General features: G+C 45.3%; 1 protein-coding gene across 2 annotated transcripts; it reads left to right on the forward strand.

Moving 5' to 3' along the window:
• The first annotated feature begins 386 nt into the window (after positions 1 to 386).
• Positions 387 to 9,070, forward strand: LOC119366508 (disease resistance protein Pik-2-like). 2 transcript variants are annotated; one of them, XM_037632252.1, is made up of 5 exons: positions 388 to 649; positions 1,038 to 1,976; positions 2,167 to 3,739; positions 7,012 to 7,065; positions 8,763 to 9,070. In XM_037632252.1, the coding sequence occupies exons 2-5, from the start codon at positions 1,111 to 1,113 to the stop codon at positions 8,784 to 8,786; spliced, it is 2,517 nt and encodes an 838-aa protein (XP_037488149.1). In that variant the 5' UTR covers positions 388 to 649; positions 1,038 to 1,110; the 3' UTR covers positions 8,787 to 9,070. The 2 variants fall into 2 exon arrangements, with proteins under 2 accessions (XP_037488150.1, XP_037488149.1); XM_037632253.1 differs by lacking the exon at positions 7,012 to 7,065 and having other exon boundaries at positions 387 to 649.
• Positions 9,071 to 18,808: the final 9,738 nt, after the last annotated feature.

Raw genomic sequence — 18,808 nt, forward strand, 5'->3', positions numbered from 1 at the left:
GATGGGGTAAAAAGGATGCGGCCGCGCGCTGGGCGTACGGCCACCGCATCCCAGGACAGGTCTGAACACGACCCCATCGCCCTATCCAAACGAAAAAAATCCGGACAAAACAGACGTCCATTTGGGGTCGCGCTGTGGAGTTGGCCTAAGCCGGTCCAGATCGGACATGAGCGTCCGTTTTCCCACCCAAACGGACGTCTGCTTCGATGGAGGAGAATAGTGTTGCACTGTTGCCTGGTCCCTCACTCCACTCCGCTGCGCAAAGCTCTATCTATCTTTATGGATAGATACGGATGACACGGAATCTTTCTTTCCATCAATGCTGCGAGACTAATCAGAAAAAAGAAAGGAAAGGGTCGCTCTCAACAGTCTCTCCACCATTTCATGTCGGCCTCACTAGATTCTCATGAGAGCGCTCACCTCACTCGCTAGCTGCTTCACTCTCCACTTCCTTCCCCTCCGCGCGAGATCCAGCGTCCGCCTCAGCCTCCGCGACGCCGTCCACCTCCTTCTCCGTCGAGGTCTCCGCCGGCGGCCGGTCAGCGCCCCTCCTTTGGCTCGATACGGCAGCGATATGAGCGGTCGGTTCTCAAGTCCAAGTCAAGAGTGCCCGTCCTCCAGATCTGCTGCTGTACTATGTAGTAGATAGGTAATCGCCTTCTTCTTCTTTTTCCCCTTGAGCAAATTTTCCTCCGGATCTGCTGCTGCTCTTTAAGCAATCCTGCTACACAGGATTGATTAGTCATGTTACGCAAAGCAACATGTCTTGGAATCATTGCTTCCCTACGATTCATTTGTTATCAGCCATGAAAATAAAAAGCAGAATTGCTGTATATCTGCTCTGTAGTAACTAATTAAGACCGCGCTGCAGGTTTTTCCAAATATTTCACCATCGGTTCACTCTCCCTTTTGTTTGGTCCCGAGGGCATTTAATTTGTCCTGGATTTCTTACAAAAGTTTTGGCTTATTAGCCATCATCCTTACTAAATTTATGTTTTGAAAGGACCAGACTAATTTATTATGCTGCCATTCTTTAGGTTGCTCTCTTTTACCAAGTAGATCACCAACGCCAACTTCCACAAACAAGAGAGATAACGTGTGCGGCCAAGCATGGCCGCGGTCGTGACCGGAGCGATGGGCACCCTCCTGCCCAAGCTCGCCAACCTGATCACCAAGGAGTACAACCTGCACAAGGGTGTCAAAGGCGAGATCATGTTCCTCAAAGCTGAGATGGAGCATATGGAGGCGGCTCTGGTTGAGATCTCTGAGGCGCCAATTGATGAGCCGCCTGACAGGCAGATCAAGCTTTGGGCCAAGGATGTGAGGGACCTATCATACGACCTCGAAGATAACATTGACAAGTTCATGGTGCACATCGAAACCCATGGACAGCCAGAGAAGTCGCACAGCTTCAGGGATTTCATTGATAAGTGCCTCAGCCTGCTGACCAAGGGCAAGATTCGGCACAAGATCGGCATCGATATCGAAGACATCAAGAGACGCATTGAGGAGATCAGTGAGCGGCGTAAAAGGTACCAGATTGACGGTAAGGCTCCTGCCAAGCCACGCGGTCCAACTGTTGACACCCTTCGCCTGTCAACCTTGTATAAAAAGGCGACGGAGCTCGTTGGCATTGACGAGAAGAGCTTTGAGGTAGTCGAGATGTTGACACAGGGAGACGAGGTTTCCAAGAAACAGCTCAAGGTGGTCTCTATTGTTGGATTTGGTGGATTAGGCAAGACAACCCTTGCCAATGCAGTGTATAAGAAGATGAAAGGACAAGTCAATATTCAAACACAAAAACCGCAATTTGATTGTGCGGCTTTTATTTCAGTATCTCTTAATCCTAACATGAAGCAGATTTTCAAGAGCTTGCTCCATCAACTTGACAAGCACACGGACCAGAATATTAATGAGGCATCTTGGGGTGAAGAACAGCTCATTAGTGAGATAAGAACATTCCTTGAAAACAAGAGGTATGTATGTGAATATGTGTTCCTCAATGTTTCATACATGAACGCCACAAGGAAATTGCAGTAGTGCAGAACCCTCATGTTTTCTATTTGCTTTGCCATTTATATTAAACTTTATTAGATATCTCAATTCTGCTCAATGTATTAGAACTTAAATAGCCTTATGATATATGTGTTTTGTTATTAATTGAAGGTACTTGATTGTTATTGATGACATATGGGATAAATCTGTCTGGGAAAATATCAAATATGCTTTGCCTGAAAATGAATATGGAAGTAAAATAATCACAACAACTCGCATTCTTGATGTTGCCCAGCAAGCTGGTGGTTTATATCGTCTGCAACCTCTTTCTGTTGTTCAGTCAAGGAAGTTATTCTACCAAAGAATATATGGCACTGAAAATAAAACAACACCCGCTCAATTGGTTGAAGTATCTGAGAACATTCTGAAAAGATGTGGTGGGGTGCCTTTAGCTATCCTTACAATTGCTAGTTTGCTGTCCAGTAAAATGGAAAGAGCACATACACATGAGTATTGGTCCAAGGTGCATAAATCTATGGGTTCAGGGCTAGATAATAGTCATGATGATGTGAAGAACATGAGACAGATATTATCAGTCAGTTACTCTGATCTACCTCCACACCTAAAGACTTGTTTACTGCATCTTAGTGTGTATCCAGAGGATTATGAGATTAAAACAGAAGAACTGATATGGAAATGGGTGGGTGAAGGTTTTGTGAAAAAAGAACAGGGGAAGAGCTCGTATGAAGTAGGAGAGGCTTACTTGGACCAACTCATTAATAAAAGCTTGGTCCAACCTGAAAGATTTGACAATGAGAACAAAGTGCGCTCTTGTTGTGTTCACGATATGGTGCGTGACCTTATCATTTCCTTATCAAATGAGGAGAATTTCCTAACTATAGTTGGTGGTCAGCAGCCAGTGTATCTACCAAGTAAGATCCGCCGACTGTCCATCGAGACCTGCATTGAAGAAGTTGCTAATCAGCTGACAACCACGGGCTTGGCCCATGTGAGGTCACTTACTGTGTCTAGCCTAGCTTTCAGTTTGTTGCCAGCGCTTTCGTGTTTTCCAGTCCTACGCGTGTTGGATTTAACTGGATGCGATAAAGTGGATAATAATCATTGGAAGGATCTATGCAGTTTGTTTCACCTGAGATATCTGCGTTTAAAGGGTACATCTATCACTAAGATCCCGAAAGCTATTAGGAATCTAAAATTTATGCAAGTGCTGGACATATGGCCCACAATAATAGAAGAAGAGCTTCCGTCAACATTTGTTCAACTAACGCAACTGTTGTTCCTAAGTATTACAATGAAAACACTAGGAGAGCAGGATCTTCAAGTCCTTTGGAGCATACCATCTCTCAGAGAACTCTACATAATGGTGAAGGAACCTAAACACAGAAGAGGTAAACGGTTGGTCATTGACAGTGGTTACCCATTTCTGTGTCTAACGAGCTTCTGTGTCAATGGTGACACCATGATGCTGAGGTTTGAAGAAGGAGCCATGCGAAGTCTCCAAACTCTGCAGTTACATTTCTATGTGCATCGCACAGTACGTCAGTTTGGTGATTTCATATTGGGTTTAGAGAACCTCTCTTCACTTGAGCATATTGATGTTACAGTCTTTGATGAGCACAAAGAGATGCAGACTATGAAGAATGCATTCGAGGAAGAGATAAGATTGAACCAGAACAAGCCCAAACCGACATTGAGAATATTGGAACTTGGCTACGAAGTTGTGGTAACTACTATTTCACACTTTCAGGCGACATGCTTATATTATTTATCTTATATACAATTAGTGTAAGTATTTGCTTGTTTCTCATCTTTATATCCTTGTACAATTTGATATTGACACCAGTTATTCATGCATTTCAAATACTAGCTATCCAGTCATTTCCTCTAATCTTTAATTTAACTAATTGTATTTTTGTTTGGCATTATGTTGGTTTATCCATGTAAAGGAAAGTTGGTTATTTACCCGGAAGTTGAGTAGCGTTGGATTGCATACCCAAAGTTGATTGTCAAATCGATAAAATGCCGAAAATTATATAAATCTACTTCATAATTTACACAGAGGGGGGGGGGGGTCTATAAAGTAAACAAATTTAACCCTTTATCTGTTGGTTTTTGTTCACCCACGCACATTGCACCCCCGGTGCACCCCCGATCAAAAACTTAGCAGAATATTTCAATAATTTCTGAAACTTTGTGGATGTGATTAAGACCAAATGTTTTACGTTCCTGCAAAATTTGGTGGTGAAATAACATCCGAAGAAATCTATACAAAAAAACAAAGTTTGTGCTGAAAACACGTGAACAATAACGTGGTTGCAGAACATCATTTGTATTCCGTTTTATATGGAGATCATTTGATGTTTTTTGGTGACCAAACTTTGCAAGCTCCTAAAGCATTTGCTCATAATCACATCCTCCAAGTTTCAGATTTTTTTTCTTTTTTTCTTTTTTTTTGAATTAACTATTTACTGCGTGGGTGCACCAAAGGTGGGAGGAGCCACTACTTAGCCTACTTACACCCATAGTCCTTTTACATGTATGCACATACGTGTGCATGCTTTCGGGTTCCTGCAGCTTGCTTGAGGTGTGCCGGCGGGTCAGTTGTTGGCAGCTCGCTAGCAGTAGCAATGGAGGTCGGGCGTGTTGGGCGTTGGTGGCACCGGGGGCTGCCCATGCCGCTGGTGTGGCTGATTTTATAAATAGCACAAAGAAAATCAGGACATATGGTCGAGGAGGCACTACGCTTCGATGATTTGGTGAGGATGTGTTGAGATGACGTACGGGTGGATGGCGTCAGGTTGATCTGCCACCGGGAGACATACCAGCGGCAGGTGCACGCGGGACAGCCCTATGGGCAACTCGCTTGCTTACACTCGCATTCTCGCCTTCTCATTTGCAGATAAAATTGAAAATGCCAGATGTTTATTTCTAATTACATTGAAGCCCGTACCGGTAAATTTTTACCAATTTACATCCAGCTTTGGGTACATAATCCAAAGCTACTCAACTTTTTGGGTAAATAACCAGATTTCACCTTTTTGGTAAGTTAATATGAGTTTTTTAATGGTAAGTTAATATACATGAGTGTAATAGTGAGTACGAGAGTAACAATTAGACTTGAGTGTTGTCCAAACAAGGAATTTAAGTAATAGAAAGGAAATGGTTTATAATTGTAGCGGCATAGCTTGATCATAGTTTTGTAGGACTTATTTTCATTGTACACAAAAAAAATTCATGCGACAAAATAATAATTCTGTCGCATGAGATCTGTTGTTACATGGAAACTTGTCACAGGCAATAGTTGTGGCGGATAGGCGGCTTTGGCTTGTAGCCTCCCCACCAGCTAGTCAGGCTAGGATGCAGCAGTGACTAGGATAGCATGCCCAGGACTGGAACATTACCAAGGTGGAGTCTATCCGCAACACAGGGTCAGAGTGGCTATTCACGCTGTTGGAACCCCTAGATGAAACGGCGATCGCGGCTGGTGGTGATCATGATCATGTGGAGAATCTGGCATATGGGGGTAACGAGATCACACATACAAATCGCCACCCCCTGCTGAGGCGTCCCCATGCTCCTTACATGGCTACATCACTTCACTCATGCGCATACAGCAATGCCCAGGTGAGAACCTAGAGAAGGGGAAGATGGTGGTCAGCTCTACTCAGCTGAGTGTGAGGCTGAGTCCGGTGGCAAAGGTACCGCCACGCTAGATCCAGCCGGGGCTGGGCTAAGGTCAACACGGACGGGAGTTTTTTCGTGCTCCCAGGTGCGGCCGGGGAGGGATGGTCCTACGGGATGGTAGATGTGATATCATCTATAGCGCATGCAGGGAGCTCCGTACTAGAGGCTGAGCTCTCAGCTTGTAGAGAGGGCCTGGATCTGGCCTTACACCGGACCTCATTGCCTATCATCATTGAGATGGATAGTGCGGAGGCAGTGTCGATGCTCAGAGCACCCACGACAGACAGGTCGCAGCATCATACACTTGTAGAGGAAATAAACATATTAGTTGAGCTAGATGCCAGGGAGATTTTATTCACCCATTGTAGTCGCTGGCAGAACATTGTTGGCCATGAGCTGGCAGCGTATGGCCATAGTACCCCATGTACGGCAGTCTGGTTTACTACTGGGCCGGACTTTGTTGTAAACTTGGCTATGGCTGAGAGGCCCCCTTAAGCAATGAGAGTTCTCTTTCCCCCTGCAAAAAAAAAAAAACTAGGATAGCATGCACATAAGAGGGGTGATGGGGTAGGAGAGAAGAACGAGGTAGAGAATAGATGGATAACTATTGCTTCCCTTCTTCGATTATGATCATCTCCGTATAAAGGAGTTACAAACCATGAGACAGACTCGGACTGGACTCCAAATCTTTCCTAACTATACTCTTTTCGTAACACAACTGAGACTCCAAAAGCTACCTAATTAGTTCTGCAGAAGCTTGCTGCTGTCCTGGATGAACACGTTTCCTGTAGTGCAATCCTACCATCCCAAAACTACCCAGAAAATGACGGTTCTATTATACATTTCTGTTCTGCATATTAGGGAAACATGTAGTTGTGTTGTCCAAACAAGTTTTCTTTCTAGATACAGGGAAGAAATGGGTAAGTCCTTCATATACAATAATGATATAAGTAAATATGTTTACATTCTTTTAAATTTTTCTACATGTAGCATGCTTCATGCTTGTATGTCTAAATTTTCCTTTATCAATTAACAATCATGGTTACAATATCAAATTATCATCATTTGTCCAAGGAGGTAGTTGGTGCACCATAGAGTTTGTAAATTTCTTAGCTGTCGCAGATGATAGGCTCGCATCTACACTAACCAAGTACACATACATGTATGTCGTAACCAAAATATTATTGCCCGTTGATTGCATGTTGTTTTCTGCGAATTGCACCAAAGCATAGATGGTCTACAGAACAGTTAATAGTCTTTTGTTTGTTTTGACAGCTAATGATGATGTTTCTTACTGTTATTTCCTGACAGAGAAAAATTCAGGCTAAAGACCAAGTGATTAGGGCAGCTTATAAATTCAAAGAGGTAAAACTCAACTTCCTCTCTAACACACCATCCAAATTATTCAAACAAAGAAGATGTTTTTACATTGAAATAATATCTTTCTGAAAAATTGAACGGTGGCCTCACTCAACCTTTTTAAGGCTTGCTAGATAATGACGAGTAAATTGCAGCAAACCACCAGTTTAAAGGCTAGGTTTCCAGAAAACACCACGTTACATTTTCTTTGCAAAAAACACGCCATCTTGTGTAATCATTTTGCAAAAACCACTGATGAGTGGATCTGCCTCTATTAAGTGAGATTATGACAGAGGGGGCCCGCCAGTCAGGCTGATGTGGTGCCAAACTCTCACACCGTTACATCGAATTGTTTTGTTGGACACAGGACCCACTTGTCAGTGAAACACTCTCTATGTCAGACCACTTGGTCACTTTATCGAGCAGGTGCAGTACACTGTAGGCGTGCATGTGTTGTAGGGCGCAGGAGGTTCGCCTAGGCGGTCTCCGGCGATGCAATAGAGGTGGGCAACATGGATCCGGCGGGGATGCCCCGATCCCAACCGGATCTGGACGAACTGAAGGGCGGCGAGGCGGTTCCCGGCATTGAGAAGGTGCGGCGGCCAGCGGTTGGCCAACTCCATTGTCAGTAGCTGGTGCCGGGGGGCGAGCGCCGTCTCCGTAAGACCTAGACCCAGGGAGTTTACCGCACGCGCCGCAGCAGGCCGCCCCTTCGCCACCTGCGGCAGCGGCGCCACTCATAGCCAGAATCCAGTGCCCCCTCCTCCGCCGTTGAGGTTGAAGAGCGAGCAGATAGCTATCGGCGGTTTGGGTGCCGAGCTTAAGCACGCCGGTGCCAAAGGGGATGTAGACCTTGGTGCACACCAGTGCCGAGGGGATGCAGACCACGGCGGCGCTCCAGCCGAGGGGGATGCAGACCATGGCGGGATGCAACCCTTGTAGTAGCCATCGCTCCAGCCGAGGAGCGAGGCGCCGTCGTCGGTGGTGGACTGCCAGAAGATGGCGAGGCAACGGCAATGGAGGACCTGGGCGAGGCAATGGCGACTGCGGACCTGGGTGAGGCAACGGCGACGGTGGATCTGGCAAAGTCTTGCGTGAAGACAAGACGAACCAGATTTTTTTCTTTTCCCTTCCAATGACAGGTGGACCCACAAAGGGATGATAATGTTACCAGTCGCCGCCGTTACATGTAAGAAGCTAAGCGGTGCCACATCAGCCTGACTGCGGGCCCCCTTCTGTGATAATCTCAATTAACAGAGCTAGATCCGCCGATCAGTGGTTTTTGCAAAACGATTACAAAAGACGACGTGTTTTCTGCAAAGAAAATGTAACGTAGTGTTTTCTGCAAACCTAGCCATCAAAGTGGTGATTTTATGCAATTTACTCGCATAATGACTGGGTATTAGTGGTTAGCTCGTGCATTACACCATGCAGAAATTGTAGCAACGCTGATGCCATTCACATTTTCTTATAAACATGCATGGAATCTCAATTCACTCAGAGAAGGAAAGAATAACCTGCATGAAAAATGAATCCTGCGCATTCTTCCACCTATGTCACTAAAAAGTGATGTAATCTAATACCAACACCTTTATTACTATACAACTGCAATTGTGGGTTCAAAGGTTGACTCTAAAATATATCTTCAAACAAAATATCGTGTTTGTCTAGAAGCTACCTAGCTAATGTGTGCTTAATCACAGGCGGCTGAAGGTCTACGGGGCTGAGAGCTAGTTGTCGAAGCTTTAATAAACACACTACCACAAGAAAACGAAGCCACCGACCGTGAGGTCACGTCTGGGCTCAGTCCAAGGAGCTAGTCTGCCTGCTTGCTGTTCGTACAAATAAATTGAATTCTATCTGGCTAGTCATGTGGGCGCGATATGCCCTAAACAATTATATTTCATGGCGATCGTGCTTTCTTGGATAATATATTTGTTGTTTTTGTTACACGAAGAATGCCGTCAACATTTGCTACCAAGTATGTGAATGTAAATCTTGTATTTATCTATACGATGTTTTTTTTGTTTTGAAAATGATGCATGCAGCCATTTTAATGATCTGAAGTTCGAAAACAAAGTCTGAACTCAATAAAAGCTCACAGAAGGAGAATGAAATCGTATGATGGATAATTTTAAAGTGCGCTCTTTAATTTCTCGATAAACATGCATATGTTTAGGAAGTTGTTCGCGTAGCTGCCCCTGTTAGTCAGGAATTCATCGACATACATCGCTTTTGTCAGAACCTAGACCACACAGGACAGCAGCAAGCCGCTAGCAATTTCTGTCGCCTCCCTCTCTTACATTGACGGATGGCTTAAGATAGCTATTACAGTACACAAGGGATTGAAGAACTCAGCCTTGTCCTGTCTTGAAGAAAAATATCAGATCACACAGTTCCTGTGCTCACTTTTATCGAATGGGACTTAAACTTTCTCACTGTTCCTTGTGTCTCGCAGTTGGGCTTTGCTGCTTGGGAAACTTGACGAAATTAGATTTGTATGTGGTGTGTATTATGGCTTAGGGAATCTTGCCACAATTTTTATGTTTATGACATGTGAGGTCTGCTGCTCATAAAAATGCTTGCCCTAGGTGTGGCTAGAACCAAATAATCACCTAACTTGGTCAAATTTACCTAAGATGAGGTGTGGCTAAGTGTGGCCGGGAACCAAACAGCCCCTTAGTTATTCGGACCCTTTCCCATCGCAGCCGTCGCTCCGGCGGGCAAGGTAATCTGCTTGACAACACCTTAGAGGTCTTCATGTTAGGATGATCTCCACCGCGTGGGCCCAATGGCCCATCGGGCCTTTGATTTGTGCCCTGATCGGGGGCGCCCAACCACCTATGGTTGACGGGTCCCTGTCGCACTGCGCCATATAAACAGGGTGGGTCTGGCGGCATGCTTCACGAGGTTCGTCGCGTTGCCAGGCCCTCCACCAACACTCTCTACCGATATAGGGTTCGTAGCAGCAGCAACGGGAAGCGCCGCCACCACTTCGCCCACACACGCGGTGCCATCACTGGCGATCACTGTCCACCATGGCCACCGGCTCGAGCTCCTCGAACCTAGCAGAAGGTAGTCTACTGTCAAATCCCTAACCTACCCGATCCAGGGTCCTATCAATGGTAATAGAGCAGCGGGGGCTGCGCTGCACTGCCGGCCGGCAAGGCGGAGACGAGGAGCAGCAGGGCTTACAGTTGCCCGGGAGTGGAGTGGAGAGCAGAGCAGAGCGGAGCAGGGAGCAGTGGAGTGAGAGTGAGAAATAGAGAGCAATATTTTGCTTGACTTGACCTGCCAAAGAAGTATAGGATTTGGACGCGTCTAGTGCAGGAAGGAGTACCAATATTTTGCTTGACTTGACTTGCCAAAGTCTTTGCTTATTAATGTTGTCTTTTTCATCCTTACCATAAACTACTCCTAGCATGGCAGTAATTTATATATTGCATTTGTGTCGGTCGATTTTGTGTGAAGCCATGAGGCCGAGACCGAGTAGTAGTTCATCACATACTAGTATTGCTTCTATAGGTCGACTTTTCTGATGTCATGTTATGGATATTGCTTCTATAGGAGTGTAAGTACTCGGTTCGGGTTGTATCAAGTGCTCAGTTCGGTGTTGTTCATGTGAGAGACAAAGCTACAAGCTCATGTTTATTTAGTGTGCTTTGTTGTGAGAAATCATCAAGATTAAGGATTACTGATAAGAAGGGGGTAGTTTATTTAGTGTGCTTTGTTGTGATTAACGAAGATGTGATGAGATCAAAGTATTGTTATGTTTTGCCATATATTTGTTTGTTACATCTCTAGATTATTGAGCTACTAGTATTGTTTAACCTTGTGTTTAGTGCAAATTTCATGCTGATAGCGACGCTTCATCTGAAGAGTTGGGGGCATTAGTTTACTAGATTGCTAGCTTTCTGATTGTTGGACTGAACTTTATGTTTACTTTTTAGTTGTTATTTTGCTTGCCATGTGAACTCTAGCTATGAAAACTTTATGTTTACTTTTTGGATCGTTAATCCTTTAATCATATTGCTTTAGGGAAATGGCGCCATCACCACCACCACCACCATGTCGACGGTGCAAGTCAAGGTGCGCCAGCAGCCTTGCAACTGGCACGCTGTTTGACATCTACTTCGAGTCTAGTTTTCTTCATGCGGCGATAATAAATTATATGAAACTAGTAACTACTATTTTTTTTAGTATTATTGGCATTAATGCATCGTGTATATATCATTTTGCTTTTTGTACATAGATCGTCCCATGCAATGTGAGGTCAGAATTCAACAATCTGACTGGAGACTGTGTGACCTTTGAGGCTCCTGGGGCCCCCTACACTATGATATATATGCTTAGTGAATCTTATATGCTTTATTGTTATACTTAGTGTAGAGTCCGATCATATATATGCTTAGTGAATCTTATATGCTTTATTGTTATACTTAGTGTAGAGTCCGATCATATATATGCTTAGTGAATCTTATATGCTTAGTGAATCTTATATGCTTTATTGTTATACTTAGTGTAGAGTCCGATGATATATATACTTAGTGTAGAGTCCGATGATATATATGCTTAGTGTAGAGTCCGATGATATATATGCTTCGTGTAGAATGTGTGAGGCTACTTATTAATTGATATGTTTTTCTTATTCAGAAATTGCCAAAGAGCCTATCTGAGAGTTGTAGTATCAAGCCTGATGAAGAAGGCTCTGTTGGAATACGCCTTACCGCAAGGGGCTCCATCACCACTTGTGCGTACGGCGTGGACACGGACGGTCGCACACACTTCAACTTGGTTGGGTGGAAGAGCTTCCTCGTCGGCAAGAATCTTCATGTTGGACAAGCAATCCTCATTACTATCAGGACAGCCACCGCCCAGGCTTGAGGATGATGGTCGTCACCGACATCATCTAGAACTTCATATGCATGCGTGTGGATGTTGAACCATATATATGCTAGTATGACTACCTAGTAGACTTATCAACTATGATCTATCCATGCATTGTTGACTACTATATGAGTTTGTGAGATTGTGTGGTTATATTAAATGTGGTACTGTCGTTAATGTTTGTGAGATGGTTCTGTGAACTTAATTTATTTGCACTGGACTTGTCTTGATTTCCATGAATATTGCACCTGACTGCTTTTTTTTATTTTTTATTTCTATTTGCCTAGTAGTAGCATGGAGAGAAAATAGGGCGCTACTACTACGTGATGATAGTAGTAGCGCTGGTGGAGGAATCAGCGCTACTAATAAGTATTTTAGCTGCAGTGCTTGTTCAGAAACGTGCTACTGGTAAATAATAGCTGTAGCGCTCTAGCAGTAGCGCGGGTGCCCGCGCTACTGGTATGTAAAAAACCAGCGCCACTAGTAAGCTTTCTCTAGTAGTGGTACACTCTACTTGAACATGATGCTTTATGCTTCATATTATTATTGAATGATGTGTTGCCATCCTATGATGTCTGAGTAGATTTTCGTTGTCCTATCGGTAATTGGTGAATCGCTATGATTGGTTAATTTGCTTGTGGTTATGTTGCTGTTCTTTGGTGCCCATCAAATGAGCTCGAGTGGATCACACCATAGGGTTAGTTGTATGTTGATAGGACTATGTATTGGAAGGCAAGAGTGACAGAAGGTTCAACCTAGCATAAAAATTGATGCATACGGGATTGAAGGATGATCAATATATCTTAATGCTATTGTTGGGTTTACCTTAATGAATGTTAGTAGTTGCAGATGCTTGCTAATAGTTCCAATCATAAGTGCATAGAATTCCAAGTCAGGGATGACATGCTAGCAGTGACCTCTCCCACATAAAACTTGCTATCGGTCTAGTAAAGTAGTCAATTGCTTAGGGACAATTTCGTAACTCCTACCACCACTTTTCCATACTCGCTATACTAACTTTATTGCTTCTTTACCTAAACAGCCCCTAGTTTATATTTACATGCTTGTTATATTCTTGCAAATCTATCCAACAACATCTACAAAGTACTTCTAGTTTTATACTTGTTTTAGGTAAAGTGAACGTTAAGCGTGCGTAGAGTTGTATCGGTGGTCGATAGAACTTGAGGGAATATTTGTTCTACCTTTAGCTCCTCGTTGGGTTCGACACTCTTACTTATCAAAAGAGGCTACAATTGATCCCCTATATTTGTAGGTTATCAGAGAACAAAAGAAGAAAGAGGAGACGGATAGTTTTGTGAACTTGTGAAATGTAATGTAACAGGTTCGTGAACTGCCTGCTTCTCCGCCGAGAACCTGGCTCGACTCTAGATGAGTTTGAGTTCAATTATTTTGATTTGGATAGCGATAGTCAGCATATCGGCACTTGGATCCGTCATGCTTTGTCACTCCAAGCTCAGGTGATCAGTGTCAAGTATTTGAGAAGGTTTGAGGGACTCTGCTGTTATTATTTGGATACCCCTCGTCAGGTCTCCCAGTATTTGAGAAGATTGGAGATTTCTGAAGTAGAGTTGAGAAGCAACTTCCTAGATTTTTCAAACTGTTCAGTGTTGGAGGATCTAAAGATAGAAGACTGCATCTTAGACACTAGTATGGTCTTGTCCCAGTCTTTAAAGCATCTGAGCATCAAGCGATGTACTCATTCTAGAGACGATGTCTAGATTCGAATTTCTGTCCCAATTCTGGTGTCGCTGTGGCTCGTATCATTTGGAGGTAGAGTCACATTGCTGGAAAGCACATGCTGTCATTAGAAACCGCAGTTCTCAAGCTTCTCCCTGATTCGAAGGATCTCTGTGGTGAATGTTATGCTGGGCGGTGTTGTGGTATTTCCGCAGATTGCTGTGGTCATGATGCTCACGAGGGCAGTTGTGTACTTCTTAGGTCTGTCTCATGCTAAAAACATGGAGCTGCTAGCTAATCCAGGAATGGTAAACTTTAACTTACACATGCTTTCATCCTAATTTTTAATTCAGAAGTGTTATGATCTCTACAGTTGTCTGTATCAGGATATGTATCCATCTTTTCATATCAATTAAAGAACAAAAAAATTGTAGCCACATGTATTTCCATAGGTGCTCTTATGTTCCATTGTGCACATATTATAAATCTTGAGATATATATGTTTAGGCTATTGATTTATGAGATCTGATGCTATTCTAGTTGAGAGAGTCCTGTGATATTTAGAATAGCTATTCAGATCACACGCTCATGTTGTGAAATTCTCAATGATGTCAACATTCTTTGTAAATTTAGATAGAAATGCTAATGACGGTATCCTGACATTGCATACTTTGTCTAGGTATGGATTTTAAATGTTTATCTAAATGCCCAATGTATCGTGGACTTTAAAAAATAGATCCTTAACTGTTACTGCTTTGCACTTTGTCCAGCTTTTTTTTCCAGACGGATTTGAGATGGTGCCCTAATTTTAGCAAGTTAAAGACTTTGTTGCTGAATGAGTGGTGTGTGCAACCTGACCTTCGTGCACTAGGTTGTAAGCTTGAACATTCACCGGTTCTTGAAAATCTGACGCTTCAGATGAGTAAGGTATATTTTTTAAATGGACAGTTGCAGAGTTTCTGTAGTGTTCAAGTTTTCATGCATGATTGATGGATATTTGTAAAATATTTGTCTCCTACAGCAAAAAGAAAAAGAAGAGCCTGCACCTGCGTTGGGAATGGAAGAAAACCATAGTTTGATGGAGAAACCAGCTGATATTTCAGGATACCTGAAGATTATCAAAGTCAATTTCGAAGAGATGGATGGTAGAGTTAGCAATGTTTTGAAGTTCTTGAGTACATTTGGCATAGAAATTATCATCCGAAGGACTAACATAGTGAATCCGGGATTGTTCTACTGCTGAGAATAGTTGGAGAGAATATTTGTTGCCTTGATTACATCAGATGCAGAGTACAACACTAATACAAGGAAGGGGAGCACTCATGCCCTACAAAATAGGCACGCAGGCCCTGGCATGGTGCGATCCACAATTATAGGAGAGTTACAACAATAATCCCGTTACACATAATGTACAAATATCTAACACCCCCCCCTCAGCCGGAACTCCGTTTGCAAGGACGTTGAGGCCGCTCCTGAAGTCATGAAAGACCGGCGACGGCAGTCCCTTGGTGAAGAGATCGGCAAACTGAGAAGAAGAGGGGACATGGAGGACCCGGACTTCGCCAAGTGCCACGCGATCTCGGACGAAGTGGAGGTCTATCTCAACATGTTTGGTGCATTGATGCTGAACGGGATTACATGCAAGATAAGATGCACTGATGTTATCACAATAAACCACTGTGGCACGCCAAGGAGGATGGTGGAGCTCATGGAGAAGTTGACGAAGCCAACAAGCCTCGGCCACACAGTTAGCCACGCCACGGTACTCGGCTTCGGCGCTAGATGGAGAAAAAGTTGGTTGTCTCTTGGAGGACCAAGAAATGAGATTGGACCAAAGAAACACACAAAACCCTGAGGTCGAACGGCACGTGTCCGGGCACCCGGCCCAGTCGGCGTCAGTGTATGAAAGAAGATCATGAGAAGAGGAGCGATAAAACTAAAGGCCATAGTGTGAGGTGCCTTGCAAGTATCGTAGGATCCTCTTGATGAGCTGCATGTGGGTGTCCCGTGGCTCATGCATGAACAACACACCTGTTGGACAGCATAAGCAATGTCCGGACGTGTGAGGGTAAGGTATTGAAGCGCGCCGGCAAGACTACGATAGTGAGTAGGGTTGGATAGAACAGAGCCGGTGGTGGAAGATACTTTGGAGCTAGTATCAATGGGTGTGGACACCGGTTTGCAATTCAACATCTTTGCTCTCTCTAGAATCTCCAAGGCATATTGTTGTTGGCAAAGAAAAAGACCAGAAGCATTGGGGGTCACGTTGATGCCAAGAAAGTGGTGAAGAGCACCTAAATCAGACATAGAGAATTCGGCTTTGAGAGACCGAATGAGGAGCTCTAGGGTGGTGGTGGAGTTGGCAGTGAGAATAATATCGTCGACATAAACCAACAAGTATGCAATGGTGGAACCACGGTGGAGAATAAAAAGTGAGGTGTCACTTTTGGAAGCATGAAAACCAAGAGAGAGCAAAAAGGACCGAAAGCGAAGAAACCAGGTACGTGGTGCTTGTTTGAGACCATAGAGAGATTTACGAAGGAGGCACACATGGTCAGGAAATGATTTGTCGACAAAGCCCGCCGGTTGAGAGCAATACACCATTTCATGGAGATCACCATGCAAGAAGGCCTTCTTGACATCAAGTTGAAATCCAGAAAAACTTACAACAGGCGAGGTCCATAGATCGCAATGAATTAAATCAAATGGAGCATAAGATTTATTGAAGGAGGAAGGGAAAGGAAGCCTAGGCTGTCTGCCCAACTGACAAGCAGTACATGGAGTGTGCGGTGGCTTATTACAAGTGCTAAGAAAATCCTTGGTTATTGAAGTAAAGGAGGGCGCGCCGGGATGCCCAAGCCGGCGATGCTAGATGTCCGACATGGAAGTGGTGGCGGTGAAGGCAGTAGGCCATGGCGAGTTGCTGCCGAAGAGTGGGTAGAGGCCGTCGAAACTAGTGGAGATCAGGAGCACCTTCCGCGTTCGTAGGTCCTTCACAAGGAAACCAAATGGGTAAAACTCAATAGAACAAAAATTGTCACGAGTGAATTGCCTAACAGATATAAGAATGGTAACGATGGAGGGAGAGACAAGTACATTACTGAGTTTAAAGGAGGAGGGAGCGAGAGTAGTAGAACCAGATGCAGTAATAGGAAGAGAATGACCATTGCCAACAAGCACAGAAGATGGAGTAGAACGCTTTAAAGAAGAACTGGACGAGGTCAAGATACCTTGGTTGCCGGTGATGTGGGAGGAGGCGCCGCTGTCGAGGAACCATTTATTGGACGGCGTGGTGGCGTGGTGACCACCCTGGCTGTATGCGGCGTTCAGCATGGCGAAGTGGTCCCATGAGGGCGGCGGGGAAGGGTAGTACATCGCCGGCGGGTAGGGAGCGGCGGGAGGCGGGGCAGCCGTGTGCTGGACAGGGTAGGCATGTGCATGCGAGCCCGGGCGCAGCCCGAGGACGCCCGCCGCATTGGGGAGCACCCAGCCGGATCGCGGAGAGGGGAGAGCCATCCCGTAGGGCGCGAAGTAGCCGGTGAAGGGCGCCATGGGAGGAGCCGCAGACTGCCCGCCCCCGTTCTAGTCGCCGCGGCCGCGGCCGCCACGCCCACGACCATGTCCGCGCCCGCGGTCACCACCATCGCCTTGGCGGTCGCCGCGGCCACGGGCAGGGGGATGCGGCGAGGGGCCCGAGGGGCACTCATGGCCACGATCACCGGAGCGGTCCCCGCGGGAACCACCGGTGCTGGAGCTGCCGCCTGTGGAAGAGCGACCGTTGTGGAGGGCGAACACCGAGGCGCTTTCTTCAGCAGAGCGTTGCGCCATGGACTCCTCGGCCAGGGTGACGCAGGAGAGCACGATGTCGAACGAAAGGAGCTGATCGCCGAGAACCACACGGATGGTGTCGAGGCGTTTGTCGAGGCCGTGAAGGAACTGGGTGGTGAGGTCAACCTTGGTGACGGCGTGCTCGATGTCGGCAAGGCCATCGGTAAGGAGTTTCATGCGACGTGCATACTCCTAGACAGAGAGACCGCCCTGCTTGAGTTTGCGATATTGCCGGTTGAGGATCATGAACCGGGCAGCACGGTTGGAGAGGAAGTAATCACGGATCTTTGTCCAGATGGCAAACGTGGTGGTGGCGCCGACGACATGATCCGCCATGGCGTCAGAGAGAGTGGCGTAGATCCACAGGGCAACATGAGCATCAAGCTCTAGGTAGGCGGCATCGGCATTGGGCGGCGGGGGATGCTTGATGAGATGAGTGATGCTGTAGCGAACGAGGACCATGAGGAAGAAGGACTTCCACTTATGATAATTGTGGTCAGCAGGGTTGAGGAGGAATTTGATGTGGTTGGTGATGTGGTCACGGTAGATGGGGAGGAGAGACGCCGGGGTAGATGCCGGAGGGGGGGCTGGAGCGGTGGAGGAGAAGAGAAGGGCGAAGCGCGATCCAGAAGAGGCGGAGGGGCCAGAGGAGTTTGTACCAAAGACGAAGGAAGGAGAGGATGCCGCGGTGGTGTCAGCGGCGGGCGCCGTGGAGGAGAGGGAGCCCAGCGAGGTGGCGGCGCTGGTGTTCACGGAGGAGTTCGGCGAAGCCATCGGGAGGTCCTGGTGTCTGATACCAAGTTGGAGAGAATATTTGTTGCCTTGATTACATCGGATGCAGAGTACAGCACTTATACAAGGAAGGGGAGCACTCATGCCCTACAAAATAGGCACGCAGGCCCTGGCAATGGTGCGATCCACAATTACAGGAGAGTTACAACAATAATCCCGTTACACATAATGTACAAATATCTAACAAGAATATGTAAGTTAACTTGTGACTCTCTTCCTGGGTTTAGCATAGTTTAGTTGTATAGGAAGCCTTCGTATAATGGGGTTACAAAACACGACGAAATATCTTTTGTTTGATAGTAATGCTGTGAGGTGTGCGAGCTAATTAACTTGCATGTGAATCAAAGTGTCTAGCCGATTGCTTCTTTTGAAACGTCAAACTCTGATGAGGTGAGCAAACATGTGTGGCCTTGACTGCTGCTATGGAACAACTATTCCTAAAATATCAGTTACTTTGATTTGGGTTCATATTTGTATATCATCATATGATAACAGAAATAGTTATGAATTGCCTAACAGAAATAGTTCCTAAAATCGCTATATA

The sequence above is a fragment of the Triticum dicoccoides genome, chromosome 2B, assembly GCF_002162155.2.
Source record: "Triticum dicoccoides isolate Atlit2015 ecotype Zavitan chromosome 2B, WEW_v2.0, whole genome shotgun sequence".
In the NCBI taxonomy this organism is placed as follows: domain Eukaryota; kingdom Viridiplantae; phylum Streptophyta; class Magnoliopsida; order Poales; family Poaceae; genus Triticum; species Triticum dicoccoides.